We start from the raw sequence: 13954 nt of genomic DNA, 5'->3' as shown, positions 1-13954 counted from the left end.
AGCTGCTGGCACAGGGGCGGCGGGCGGCGGCGGCGGCGGCTACAGGAGGGACTGACAAAGCCACACGGCGCGCAGCTCCCTACTTATAGCGCCGGCGGGTCGCCATGGAGACGCACCAGCTCAAACCAGCCACGATCGGTTCCGGCCGGGACGCCGCCGAGGGAGGGGCGGGGGCTCGGCGGTGGCCAACCCAGGCCCGCGAGGAGCTGGTGGGGCGCTGGCGGGCCGACGTCAGCGGAGCCGAGCACCGCCCGCCCCACGCGTGGCCCCCGCCCCCGGCCTCGCGCCCCGCCCTCCCCACCCTGCGGCGGCCTCGCCCCGCCCCGCCCTGCGGCGGTCCGCCCGCCTGGAACTGGTCCGCGCACGCGCACGACGCCGCAGGCCCCGGCCCGCGGCCGCTGAATGGCGGAGACTGTCCCTGCACAGCTGTGCTTCCACCTGGCCTTCAGTGCCTCGTGCCCGAGAGCGGAAAAGGGAAATCGCGAGCGGAGCACCGGTGTGCTGGCCACGTGGGCCCCGCCGGGCCGACTCGACCGTGCTGTCGCCCGCCGCTCCAGTGCTAAGGGACCTGGAAGAGATCCCGGTGCAGCTCCGCTCCCACCAGCGAGGGAGCAGAGGCGCGGGAGGGAAGGGGCGTCCCGGGGGTCGCCAGCACGCTGGGGGCACGGCTGGCAGCCTCCCCCACGCCCCCACGCTGGAAGCCTCGTCTTTGTAACATCCGGTGTCCTGTAACTAGATGGGTCCTGTCCTGCGGAGGTGGTTTCCCCTGTGAAGCCAGAGATTCACCCAGGAGCGTGAGGGGAGCCGGGTCCTGAACCCCCAAGCCGCCCACTACCCTCTACTTTACCGGATGGAATTCATCAGTAACTAGGTATCTTTAAGGGCGGCTCCCTGGCGCGCTCTGACAGTTACGGAAGTCCCAAAATGCTTTGACCGAAAACGTCTAACAGTGAATACATAAGGCAAAAAGCCGCGTGGGAAATTCGAGTCCCTAGGAGCGCCCGGGGGATGCCTCTGGAGGTGGACTGCCACTCACCCCAGGCCACGCTGGAATGCCCCCACCAGGCAGGCACTGGACTTGAATTGGGGACACTTTTTTTTTTCTTTTTCATTTTTTCATTTTTTACCATTTTGGACAATCCAGACAGGTTATGTCTCTCCCTAGGGTGGGGATTTCGACTGACCGGAGTGTGGCCGATGAAGAGTTAAAGAGAGGAGAGGGTAGATCTAGATCTAGTCCTGGGTGGGTAGGGGTGGGGTTGCAGGAGCTCAGAGCACTGGCCCAGCCCTGCCCCCAACTTGCTGTGTTCTCTTGGACAAGTTACCTCCCTTCTCTGGGCCTCAGATAACCCAAGAATCCTTACATAGATATCTTTATAGCCACAAAGCCCTGTGAGGTTTTTGAAAAACTTCCTTGGTATCCAAAGCCAGGTCTGAGGTACAGTCAGTGAATACCTGTTTAATGAATGCATGCATAAATGAATGAATGGATGATCCAGCTCTTCCTGGAGCAGGCGCGACTTCCACAGAAACAAAAAGAGGGCAAACGCGAGCCGTAAGCAGAAGTGAGTCTTCTTCCTATGTGAAGGGATGTGGGGGTGGTCCGCCCTATCTGTCCTTGAGCACCCGCCCGGACTAGAGGGGTGGGGGTGGCTCCACCCTTAACAAGCTTAATTCTTGATGAGATTAACCATCAGAACCCATGAGAGAACGTTATAGCTCCAGCGCTGAATGGGACATCTTTGATTCTGTGGTGATGCGGACTTTGTGCTTCTCTGTGAGGAAACACTTTGTTCCAACGACGCAATTTTCCTCACACTCCGGAAGTGTCCTGCACTGCCAGAATTGCCCAGCTTCCTGGCACACCTACCAACCAGTCATTCCCAACACTGCCCAGTATGCAGCCTCCCGGCAGAGGGCCTGGATGTCTTGGCAGGTAGGGTTCCCCTAGCAGCCTGGGGTGGCCAGATAGAAACATTAACTGGAACTGGAGCACCGGTGTGTTGGCCACGTGGGCCCTGCCGGGCCGACTCCGGTCCCTGCTGCCGCCCACCGCTCCAGTGCAAGGGACCTGGAAGTGATCCCGGTGCCGCTCCAGTTCCAGATCCAGGGAGCCAGGAGGGCTCCGACTGGTGCACACACAAGCCACTCACACTGCTGTCGCCCACATACCTTCCTCTCCTGCTAGCCCACCCCAAAGCCCAAACTCCTGCCCACATGCTGGGAAGGTGAGGCCTTGCCTGGACAGCCCAGCAGGGAAAATAGAAGGAGGGAAGTAGTCCCGCTGCTTTCCCAGAGCTCTGCTCTGCGGCTGCAGGAAGACCCGCAGAGGCCCTGGGCAGCAGGACTGTGGACAGCAAGGCCTGAGTGGTGAAACCCAACCACTCAACTGGATTCCAGAAGCTCAGGTGGTGGTGACTAAACCTGGCCTTAATCAAAATGCATGACTTTATTGTCTTTCAATGTATTTTCAGTAAACTTCATCCTCTCCATTACTATTTCTTTTCTTTGGAAAAAAGCAATAGATCCTTGTAAAAATACGTGATGCCACGCACTTAGGAATCACTGTCATGTGGAGATGAGATTTCTTTTTTATTTTTATTTTTCTGAGAGTCTCACTCTGTCGCCCAGGCTGGAGTGCAGTGATCTCCGCTCACTGCAACCTCTGCCTACCGGGCTCAAGCGATTCTCATGCCTCAGCCTCCTGAGTAGCTGGGATTACAGGCACGTACCACCATGCCCAGCTAATTTTTGTATTTTTAGTAGAGATGGGGTTTCACCATGTTGACTAGGCTGATCTCGAACTCCTAACCTCAAGTGATCTGCCCACCTCGGCCTCCTAAAGTGCTGGGATGACAGGCATGAGCCACCGCACCTGGCTGGAGATGAGAATTCTGTGTGTGGTGCTAAAAGAGTAAATAAAAACATCAGACACTACATTGGACATGCTACTAAGAGCTTAGTCATCTCACCTAAGTTCTGGGACCAACTCCTGTTTTCTTAGGATTCCTTGGGCCCCCTCACAACCCCCCGGCCCCGCCCCGCTCATTATGAAAGCTTGGACATGACTCCGCCTCTCTGAGTTCCAGGCTACCCTTCTGTAAATGGGAGGTTGGACTGGATGAAAGCTCAGGTTCTTCTTGCCTTCTAATGTTCTAAGAATCTGACTTATTTCATAGAGTTCTGTATAAATCCACTGACCAAGTTTTCTGAACCAAAAACAAAAACATGTCTGATGAAGGAGGTATCTTTTCCTCTTCTTTGCTAACTTACATGAAAAGGCTTATAAAGGTATACAGTGATTGCAGACTTAAGCAGTCACCCTTATCATTATTAATTTTTTTTTGAGACAAGAGTCTTGCTGTGTTGCCCAGGCTGGAGTGCAGTGGCACGATCTTGGCTCACTGCAACCTCCGCCTCCCAGGTTCAAGCAATTTTCCTGCCTCAGCCTCCTGAGTAGCTGGGAATCCAGATGCCCACCACCACATCCAGCTGATTTTTGTGTTTTTAGTAGAGATGGGGTTTCACCATGTTGGCCAGGCTGGTCTTGAACTCCTGACCTCAAGTGATTAGCCTGCCTTGGCCTCCCAAAGTGCTGGGATTACAGGCATGAGCCACCGTGCCTGGCCTCACCCTTGTTGAAAAGAATTAGGTCACATAGAAGACAATAACCAGCAAGCGTTTGTGTATCCACTTACTCAATATTGGAAAGTTTGACATTGAGAGCTTTCTGGAAAATGGGTTTGGGCTCTGCTTACATGTCCATGGTTGTGCTCTACTTCACCAGACTTCTTCCAGGAGCATAGAACAGTGGACTGTGGAGTGAGGCTCATGACCTCCAGTCCCATGAGAGCTTTGGGAGGTTAGCATCTGCCCTGGCAAGGATGCCATAACTCAGGATACCTGGGTAATGGGGAGCAGTGACAGATGCTCTAGTCCCATCTGGATGCTTGGCCAAAAACAGTTTTCCTTAGCTCAATCACTCAGCAGTCCTTTAACCTTGCCCTTTGAATGGTATTAGGTGTTTCCGAAAAACCCAATCCACCCTCCAAGGTGGAAAGTGTGCCATCTCTGCCCATAATCCAAATGGCGTGCCTGAGGCATAGAAAGCAGCTTTCAGGGAGGCCCTCCTTCCTCTGAGCAATGGTGGCATCATCAGAGAAGTGGAGCTCCTCCAAAAGAATCTGCTGGAAGCAGAGGACGCCCATGTGTAAGTGGAAGTCCCAGGATGTTTGTTTTATAAAGTGTTACATCACAGCCCTACCTTGCCCCGGCCCTGGTGTGGCTCACTGGGAAGCTGCTGGGACAGGAGCCAAATAGGAGGAACTGGGCCAGGGCCTTCGGGAGCCCAGAAGTGCCCTGGAGCAGGTTAGTGGGCACACACAGTTGCAGAGAAGAGGGGGCCCTTGTCTGGAGGCTGAGAGTTTGGAAGAGTTCTTTTTTATTTATTTATTTTGAGACGCAGTCTTACTGTGTCACCCAGGCTGGAGTGCAGTAGCGCGATCTCAGCTCACTGCAACCTCCACCTCCTGGGTTCAAATGATTCTCGTGCCTCAGCCTCCTGAGTAGCTGGGACTACAGGCGTGCACCACCACTCCTGGCTAATTTTTTGTATTTTTAGTAGAGATGGGTTTTTGCCATGTTGGCCAGGCTGGTCTCAAATTCCCGACCTCAAATGATCTGCCCTCCTCAGCCTCCCAAAGTGTTGGGATTACAGGTGTGAGCTGCCGTGCCTGGCCTGGAAGAGTTCATTTTCATAGGGAAAGTGATGTCTATAATTATTTTGCTTCCCACGGCCTTGTCTTTTTCAGTGGGCAGAAGTCAGAGTCCTATTAAACCTGTACGGTGTCAGCATTCAGACATGCCATCTGACATGTGGACGGAAGCTTTGCCATCTGCCTACTTGGCTTGTCTGTTTCAAGCCCTTCACTGGTGGCCCTTGGTCCACAGAGTCAAGTCCAAACCCCTTAGCCTGGCATCCAGGGCCCTCTGAGGCCTGCCCTACCCTGCCTACCCTCCCAGCCTCTTCTGCCACTCTAGCTCCCTGAGCCACTGATGTTCCACGGACCCTGCTCCTGCCAGCATAACGTGGGTCACGTGATGTGGGCACCTTTGTTTCCTGCCTTCCCCTCCCCGCAACTCTCCCTTTGAAATCAGGACCATGGTTTTCTTCTCTCCATATGTTTGGTTTCTAGCCCGATTCCTGGCACACAAAGTCATTCACTATTGTCAAGTTGAAACTGGGTTTCATAGCACCTGTGGGCTATTGGGGAAAAAAGAAAGAAAGTGAGGCTGTGCTGAACCATCGTCCTTTGTGGTTGCTGTACCAGTGATTAGCTCAGGAGAATTGCTTCCCACGTGCTATCTACAATTAGAGGAACAAAAGACCCTGGGTGTTCTGCCTTTGGTCAGGTGTTTGTTGATTCATTCCATAGGTGTCTGCTTCCTCCTGTATGCAAGTGACAGGTGGGACAAGGGAGGACCCTCGATGGCTGGGCTGGGTTCCTGGGGACCAGCAGGGAATTGATAAGAGCCAAGAGAAGCCTCGCTTTTACCCAGTGCCTAAGGAAACTGCCTCTTTTGTTTTATTTTCTAAGTTCCTGGTGACTCCCTCTGACCCAACAGGCTGCAGCGCCTCTGCTGGGCTTTGCCACTGCCCCATTTTTGCTAGAGCCTCACCCTGGTGGGGCCCCACCTCTGGGAAGCCCCAGCGCCTGCAAGATTTTTTCCTCTCGTGACAGGGAGCAGCATGCAGAGGGCCCTTGCACAACCTGGGTCTTCTGGAAGGTGAGTGCTCTGCCCAGGGGCAGTGTGAGCTCTGCATCCCTGCCAAGTCAGAGGCGGGACCATTCAAAGGGCCTGTGGCTGGGGTCTGCCACACCGAGCCTTGCAGGCCTTCCAAGGGGTGGAGTGCCCTGAGGGCAGTGCTCCCTGTCTCTGTTCCAACAACTGTGAGCACTTGCTCTGTGCCAGCGCCCCTGCCAGGTGCCAGGGAGAAGGAGGGGAGGCCGAGGAGGTCCCTGTGCTCCAGGATCTCATGGTCCAGAGGGGAGGCTGCCCCAGGCTTGTGCTTTCTAGGTTCTGGTCCCCTGGGATAGTGGTCACACAGACAAAGGAGATGGACGCAACTGAGGGAGCAGGGGCCTGGGCTTGGAAAGGCTCATCCAGGGCTCGAGTTAGGGAGGGGCCTGCAGCACCCAGGGCAAGAATAAGACCTGTGGGCACCGAGGGAGGCTCCCGCCCATGAGCCCAGCTTTCCTCTGTGAGAGGACTGAGGGCTGTGAAGGGGAGAGCAGAGGAGGGGTCACTGGGGAGCAGCATCTCACCCCCAGGGGCTGCTACTTTGTCCAGCTCTGGCCTCTATCAGTCCATCCAAATCCTGGCTGACAGCAGGGCCCCACCAACGAAGAGGGCAGGTCGGCCTCCACATATGGGCACAGAATGTTTTGCTTTGGCATTCCATGCCCTGTATGGCTCAGGGCCCAGGCAGGCAGTTCAGCAGAGGGAATTTAGCAAGGGAACTAGTTACAGAGATGACATATCTTACAGCTGCAGGAAGCCACTGTCACTCAGAGGACTGGGGACGAGCGGGGATGAGGGTCCTCAGCAGCATGGCAGCCATCTGTGGGCTGTCCAGTGGAACTGGCACCACAGAGAGACCCACTGACCACCAAGGGGAAGCAGCTAGTGCTGGGAAGGCTGGGAAGCCAAGAGAGAGGGAGGGAGACAGAGAGAAGGGACAGGAGCCAGCTCTCCCCTCCGCCCATCCTCCCAGCTCCCACTAGCGCTTCCCAGTCGGAAGCCTGTTGGCAAGACCCTGGTCAGTGTAATTTTCCGAGGCCAGCCCGGTCCACTCCACCAGAGAAACAGCAGAGCCGCAGTGGGAGTGGGGAATGGGTCTGAGAGCGGGCGGGCAAGGGCAGGCTCAGCCTCTTCCGGAAGGCCCGTCAGAGTCTTCCTCCTGCCTTCTTGTAGGACAGTTTCTAACCGGAGTTCTGGTAAGCACTGGTGACATTTCACATTGGCTTAAGCAATAAGGAAGAGCAATCATCTCACGTAGCAACATGGCTCGGGGAAGGGAGTCTCCAGTTTCATGTATTCGGAGCCTCAAGAACAACGTTGAAGACGTGGATTCTCTGGATTCTTTTCCTGTTTTTGCAGTTCCATGCCCAGGTGTTGGCCCAGCTCTCCTCATGGTTCCAAGAAGGCTGCCCCAGGAAGGCTTGTGGACAGAGGGAGAAGCATCTCTTCCTCTAAGTCTCTTTTTATCTAAGAAACCAGTTTGACCAGCATCCTTCCCCTCGGCTCCCTGGGAGGAACGCATGGATCCCTTCGCCTTCCCCCATCCCTCCATGGTTGACTAAACCCACTAGGATCCACTCTTTCGTGTGGAAATGGGTTCAGGCCTCCCATGAACAGCATGAAGATGCCCTCTGTTATGGGTTACATTATGTCCCCTGCCCCCGAGACAGTGTGTTGAGTCCTAACCCTAGTATTGCAGAATGTGAATTTATTAGAACATAGGGTCTTTATGGAGGTCATTAAGTTAAATGAGGGCATTAGGGTGGGCTGGTGTCCTGATATAAAGGGGAAATTTGGGGCTGGGTGTAGTGGCTTACACCTATAATCCCAGTGCTTTGGGAGACCAAGGCAGGAGGATTGCTTGAGGGCAGGAGTTCGAGATACCGGGGAGACCCAGTATCTATTAAAAAAAAAATAGGCCGGGCGCGGTGGCTCAAGCCTGTAATCCCAGCACTTTGGGAGGCCGAGACGGGCGGATCACGAGGTCAGGAGATCGAGACCATCCTGGCTAACACCGTGAAACCCCGTCTCTACTAAAAATACAAAAAAAAACTAGCCGGGCGAGGTGGCGGGCGCCTGTAGTCCCAGCTACTCCGGAGGCTGAGGCAGGAGAATGGCGTAAACCCGGGAGGCGGAGCTTGCAGTGAGCTGAGATCCGGCCACTGCACTCCAGCCCGGGCTACAGAGCAAGACTCCGTCTCAAAAAAAATAATAAAAATAAAAATAAAAATAAAAAAATAAAAAAAAAATAAAAAACAAAAAAATTAGTGTGTGGTGCATGCCTGTAGTCCCAGCTACTCAGGAGGCTGAGGTGGGAGGATCACTTGAGTCCAGGAATTTGAGGCTGCAGTGAGCCATGAAAAGGTGGGGGACGATGGAGACCCACAGGGAAAACATCTTGTGAACACGGCAGAGATAAGGGTGACACCTCTACACACTGAGGAACTTCAAAGGCGGCCAGCAAGCCACTGGGAGCTCGGGGAAGGCACAGCGAAGATGCTCATCTGCTCGCTGCTCTCAGAGGGAAGCCAGCCTGCCAACCCTTGATCTCAGACCTCTGCCCCCCGGAACTGTGAGATGATAGATTTCTGTTGTTTAAGCCCCAGTTTGTGGTGCTTTGTTACAGCAGCCCTAGGGAACCATCCACTATCAGAACAAAAGCAGGGCTGGACTGCTAGAAGAAAGGAGAGGAGAACTGCAGAGGATACCCGCCTTGGGGCTGAACCTGAGATCACTCCAGGGCTCCCTGGGTTGTTTTGAAGAATGGAGATGGATTTGTGCAGGGCTCACTGTAGAAGCTCAGTACAACATGTGGCACTTATAAGGCTGCAGTCCACAGAGCTCAGTCCCCAAGGAGCGCTGCATCCACAGACATTCCAAACAGAAATTCCCATTTCTCTTGGCTTCTTTCTCAAACATGGAAGGAGGGACTTCTCAGTGCATCATTAAAGAACCCTCTTCTTGGCCAGGCATGGTGGTTCATGCCTGTAATCCCAGCACTTTGGGAGGCCGAGGCAGGAGGGTTGCTTGAGGCCAGGAGTTCGAGACCAGTCTGGGCAACATAATCGAGATACTACTGCCTCTACAAAAAATTAAAACATTCCTTAATGTTGATCTGTGAGATTTTGGTGCACCCACCACCCGAACAGTATACACTGAATCCAATTTGTAGCTTTTATCCATCACCCCCTTCCCACCCTTTCCCCGAAGTCGACTGTGTCATTCTTATGCCTTTGCATCCTCATAGCTTAGCTCCCACTTAAGAGTGAGAACATACAATGTTTGGCTTTCCATTCCTGAGTTACTTCACTTAGAATAATAGTCTCCAATTCCATCTAGGTTGCTGTGAATGTCATTAATTCATTCCTTTTTACGGCTGAGTAGTATTCCATCCTATATATATATACCACAATTTCTTTATCCACTCGTTGATTGATGGGCATTTGGGCTAGTTCCATATTTTTCCAACTGCAAATTGCGCTGCTATAAACATGTGTGTTCAAGTATCTTTTTTGTGTAATGATTTCTTTTCCTTTGAGTAGATACCTAGTAGCTGGATCAAATGGTAGGATCACACTTGTAGTTCTTTAAGGAACCTCCACAGTGTTTTCTGTAGTGGTTATAGTAGTTTACATTCCCACCAGCAGTGTAGAAATGTTCCCTGTTCACCATATCCACACCAACATCTTTTTTTTTAAATTTTTTTATTATGGCCATTCTTGCAGGAGTTTGGAAATAAAGAAAAAAGTGGATTTTGGCCTGGGTGGGTGAGGAAGAATACAGAATAACAGAAATAGAAAATGTCACATAACATCTAAACAAACAAACAAACAAAAACCCAGGAAGAAGAATAAAAGCTGAAATTAAAGGGATAGAAGAATAGATAAATAAATCCAAAAGCTGGTTCTTTGGAAAGACCAGTAAAATAGATAAATCCCTTGAAAGCCTAATTAAGGGAAAAATAAAATAGCAAGAGTACAAAATAAGGGAAAGGCAAATAAATGGCAAACTAATAGAAGATAAATTCATATATATAGATATATATATAAAGGGGAGTTTATTAAGTATTAACTTACACAATCACAAGGTCCCACAATAGGTTGTCTGCCGGCTAAGGAGCAAGGAGAGCCAGTTCAAGTCCCAAAACAGAACTTGGAGTCCGATGTTCGAGGCCAGGAAGCATCCAGCACAGGAGAAAGATGTAGGCTGGGAGGCTAAGCCAATCTCTCTTTTTCACATTTTTCTGCCTGTCTTATATTCTCTGGCAGCTGATTGGATGGCGCCCACCAGATTAAGGATGGGTCTGCCTTCCCCAGCCCACTGACTCAATGTTACTCTCTTTTGGCAACATCCTCACAGACACACCCAGGATCAATACTTTCAATTCAATCAAGTTGACACTCAGTATTAACCATCACAATACGATAGGATTATTTTCTGTAATAACCTATGTAAAAATAAGCAGTCATTATTTTCCTGTTTTGTTCTTTAGGTGTAAAACAAACAAGAATTTTAAAAGAAGAAACTTCAATTTTAAAGATATTATTCAAACTAAGTTAAACATTTCATGTATAAATGAAAACCATACATTTTGTTTGCATGTATCAAACAAAAATATTCCATCTTGCAGTTAACATTTCCGTTGTTGAAATTTTCAACACCAAAACTCCATGTTTAATGATGGAATTTAACTGCTTAAACGCTGCATCTTTGCCTTCACAATCACAGCGATACTGTTTCTTTCAAATGTCATGGGAGTTGGAGATATGTCTTGCTCCTGTGCCGGGCGCAAAGGTGAGGTGGTCAATTGTTGGTCTGGGACTTTCAGTGCTGAATTCAGAAAAGTCCTGGGTGAACTGGGACAAGTTGGCCCGCCAGCTGAAGGACTGAAAAGAAAGCTTTGGACACTTTCCCAATGAACATGTAGCCAAGTCTTTGTGAATCAGAGGCCAGCCGTGGAACCAGGAGTTCTCTGAATTAATTTAGGTGCAGAATATGTTTATGAAAGGACAACTAATAAAAACCTGAAGTTCACATATGTATTATTAAAACACCATCGTAACTTCAGCAATTGTTTAGAACAAAGGGATCTTTTTCAGGGAGGAGTATTTTATCAGTGCCACTGTTTAGAATTGATGGGCGTGATGATAATAACAAGCAGAGCAACTTTTAGTCAGTTTTATTATTGTTTTAACATGATCTACAGACAATACATGTCCTTATTGCCTGCACCTGGGGCAGAGAGCGCCTCTGGACCCACCCTTCCTAAACCACCACACCTGGCCTGGAACGCGCACCTGGTAAGGGTATATGTTAGCTCTCATTGCAGCTAACTGGGGAGTCTTGGCTAAGTCTTTTCACATCTCTGAGGCTGGATCTAACGGTTATTTTGTAGGGTTGTTGGATATAGGATTTTGTAGGGTCATGGTTGTTAAGACTATCAGTTAAACTATAAAGAACCTAGTGCAAGCCTTGACGTTAGTAGGGGCTCAGTAACTGCACTGTCCCTCCCCTTCCCCGCTACCTGGCTTCCGCATCGACACGGTGCTGCTTCCCTCACCTGAAAACGTCATGCTCAGATCTTCGATGATTGAAATTTGTCTCATCTTGGCCGGGCGCGGTGGCTCACGCCTGTAATCCAGCACTTTGGGAGGCTGAGGTCGGTGGATCATGAGGTCAGGAGATCGAGACCATCGTGGCTAACACAGTGAAACCCCATTTCTACTAAAAAGAACAAAAAAATTAGCCAGGCGTGGTGCCTGTAGTCCCAGCTACTCAGGAGGCTGAGGCAGGAGAATCGCTTGAACCTGGGAGGTGGAGGTTGCAGTGAGCCGAGATGGTGCCAATGCACTCCAGCCTGGGCGGCAGAGCGAGACTCCGTCGCGAAAAAAAAAAAAAGGAAAAGAAATTTGTCTCATCTCAAATCATGAAGCCCCAGTAACCGCACTGCTTCTGGCTTTCCTGGAAGCTCGTTACCTTGGCCATATCTAGTCTTGTCTGGTCTCTGCTCCTTTGACGAGGTGGACTGTTAGCATTTAGGTGTGCGTGCTGTCTTGTCACCCCATGAGATTGCATGGTTCATGGATGACAATGTTTTCTCACCGTGCCCACACTGAAACCAAGCTCGTGGAAATACACAGAGACCACACACACACAGTCTCCAGTAAGGTCCTGATTTCAGATACTTGGCATCCCATTCTCTGCAGACTCTCGGTGCTGACTTAAAGTAGACATGGGGTCCTACGTGACATTTCAGTGGGGAGAAGATCCTGGTTTGCCTGGTATAGTCAGTCCTGATATAATGATCAGTTATGCTGTTCTGTACTTAACTTTCAATCAACAAGCACATTATTTTGTTAACTTAAAACATATTTAAAATGCTATTGGATGGGAGAAACATCATCTTTATCTTTAAAATAACATTATTAAGCACCTCTTACAATACTTTGGAGTGATTGTTGATGTTGTATTTGCTATAGTGAAATTTATCAAGAGAGTGAGGAAATATATGTTCAGATTTTCTTCATCATCTTTAGGTGTATTTGCACATACTTTAATGTGCTTACTACTTTTGTCTTCCCCACAAGACTGCACTCAGGACTCGGAGTTTTGGGAGGTGGCTTCTGTGTCTCCTCTTTCTTCGCTGTGTGAGCTGCAGGCTGGGTCTTCAGTAAACGTCCATCGAAAGAAAGATGTCAAAAACTTAATGTCCATTTGAGGTGCAGAAGGAAGGAGTTTTTTTTTCCTTCTTACAGTCAAATATATGATATAAAATTCCTGTACGCTTTGTCTTTGTCTTTTTTTTGTTTTGTTTTGTTTTCTTGACAGAGCCTCACTCTCCTGCCCAGGATGGAGTACAGTGGCGCCAACTCGGCTCACTGCAAACTCCACCTCCTGGGTTCAAGCAATTCTCCTGCCTCAGCCTCCCGAGTAGCTGGGACTATAGGCACGTGCTACCACGCCCAGCTAATTTTTGTATTTTTAGTAGAGACGGGGTTTCAGCATGTTGTCCAGGCTGGTCTTGAACTCCTGACCTCAAGTGATCTGCCCGCTTCGGCCTCCCAAAGTGCTGGGATTCCAGGTGTGAGTCACTGTGCCCAGCCCCCTTTGTGTCTTTTGAAATTCAGTGGGTCCATTCATTCGTGTATTCATTGAACAAATATTCATTAAGGTCTTGATGTAGCAGACTCTTTCTTGATACTTGGACACCGTAAATTTAGGTTCACATCTTGAATTTCTGGCTGAGTTTGATCATTGTGAATGATCATAGAGTTTCCAGTTGTTTTCTCTTTTCTGACCACACCACAAAGGCTGCTCGGACCTATCTCATGCCGAACTATACCAGAGAGCCGCCGTTTCCTCCTCCTCCTCCTCCCCTTCTGAGAGCACCTGCGCCTTCCAGTCTTAGAATATGTCTACCCTCAGGCTCAAGTGATTGGATGTGTAGATAAAACCAGACGGGTCAGATTCCCTCAGACTGGATTGTGGTCTGAGGGTGCTCCAGGCACTGGAGCTAACGTGGGAGGCTAGGGATGGAAACCAGTTATTGGAGTCAGCCACCATGAACGGAGTGCGGGCTGATGCGGGAGCCACACAAGCCCCTATGCACAAAGAAGAATGACATCCACAGCCGAGACAGTAGCAATGAGGGCACATGGGAAGGAGAGGGCGCTACCTGGCCCTGCAGAGTCCACTTCCCGCCCAGTCAGGGCAGAACTGCCTCCCTCAGCTTTCACACGATTTCCCCAACTTCTGAGAAGTATCTTCCTTTACTTAATTGAGGTCAATTTGGTTCCTGGAAACCAACCATTCCCCAAGAATAACTAGAAACCTTTTTTTTCTGGAAGAATAAGATTTGATTTGTAATAATCTGCTCATAATTGGCTTTCCAGGACCAAAGATACATGCCAACTGCAAAGTAAGAGCCTGCTCACAATCCTCACGTGAATCCTCCGTGTGTCCCACCGAGCAGGTTTATTCTAGAACTCATGCCGGGCAGAACCGCTTTAATTCCGTGGTGCCGTCACCAGTTCTGCCCCTGCTGGTCTTAGGATGAGATGGCGCACAGTGTCCTGAGGTCCAGATTTTCGGACGAGATCTGGAGAAAGCATCTGTTTCTGTGGCTTCTCTCTGTCCTTCAGGCCTGTGTGGC

At 50.4% G+C, this 13954-nt stretch overlaps 1 protein-coding gene across 1 annotated transcript; it reads left to right on the top strand.

The window, feature by feature from the left end:
- The first annotated feature begins 104 nt into the window (after positions 1-104).
- Positions 105-2492, top strand: LOC114671773 (uncharacterized). The gene is made up of 2 exons (XM_077960146.1): positions 105-583; positions 737-2492. The coding sequence occupies exon 1, from the start codon at positions 105-107 to the stop codon at positions 561-563; it is 459 nt and encodes a 152-aa protein (XP_077816272.1). The 3' UTR covers positions 564-583; positions 737-2492.
- Positions 2493-13954: the final 11462 nt, after the last annotated feature.

Source organism: Macaca mulatta, chromosome 13 (assembly GCF_049350105.2).
Source record: "Macaca mulatta isolate MMU2019108-1 chromosome 13, T2T-MMU8v2.0, whole genome shotgun sequence".
In the NCBI taxonomy this organism is placed as follows: domain Eukaryota; kingdom Metazoa; phylum Chordata; class Mammalia; order Primates; family Cercopithecidae; genus Macaca; species Macaca mulatta.
Note: the sequence above shows the minus strand (reverse complement) of the source record. Positions and strands in the feature narration are given on the sequence as shown.

What these genes read in the sequence shown, in the direction of transcription:
- LOC114671773 (XM_077960146.1), top strand. Translation starts at nt 105, where the DNA reads ATGGAGACGCACCAGCTCAAACCAGCCACGATCGGTTCCGGCCGGGAC.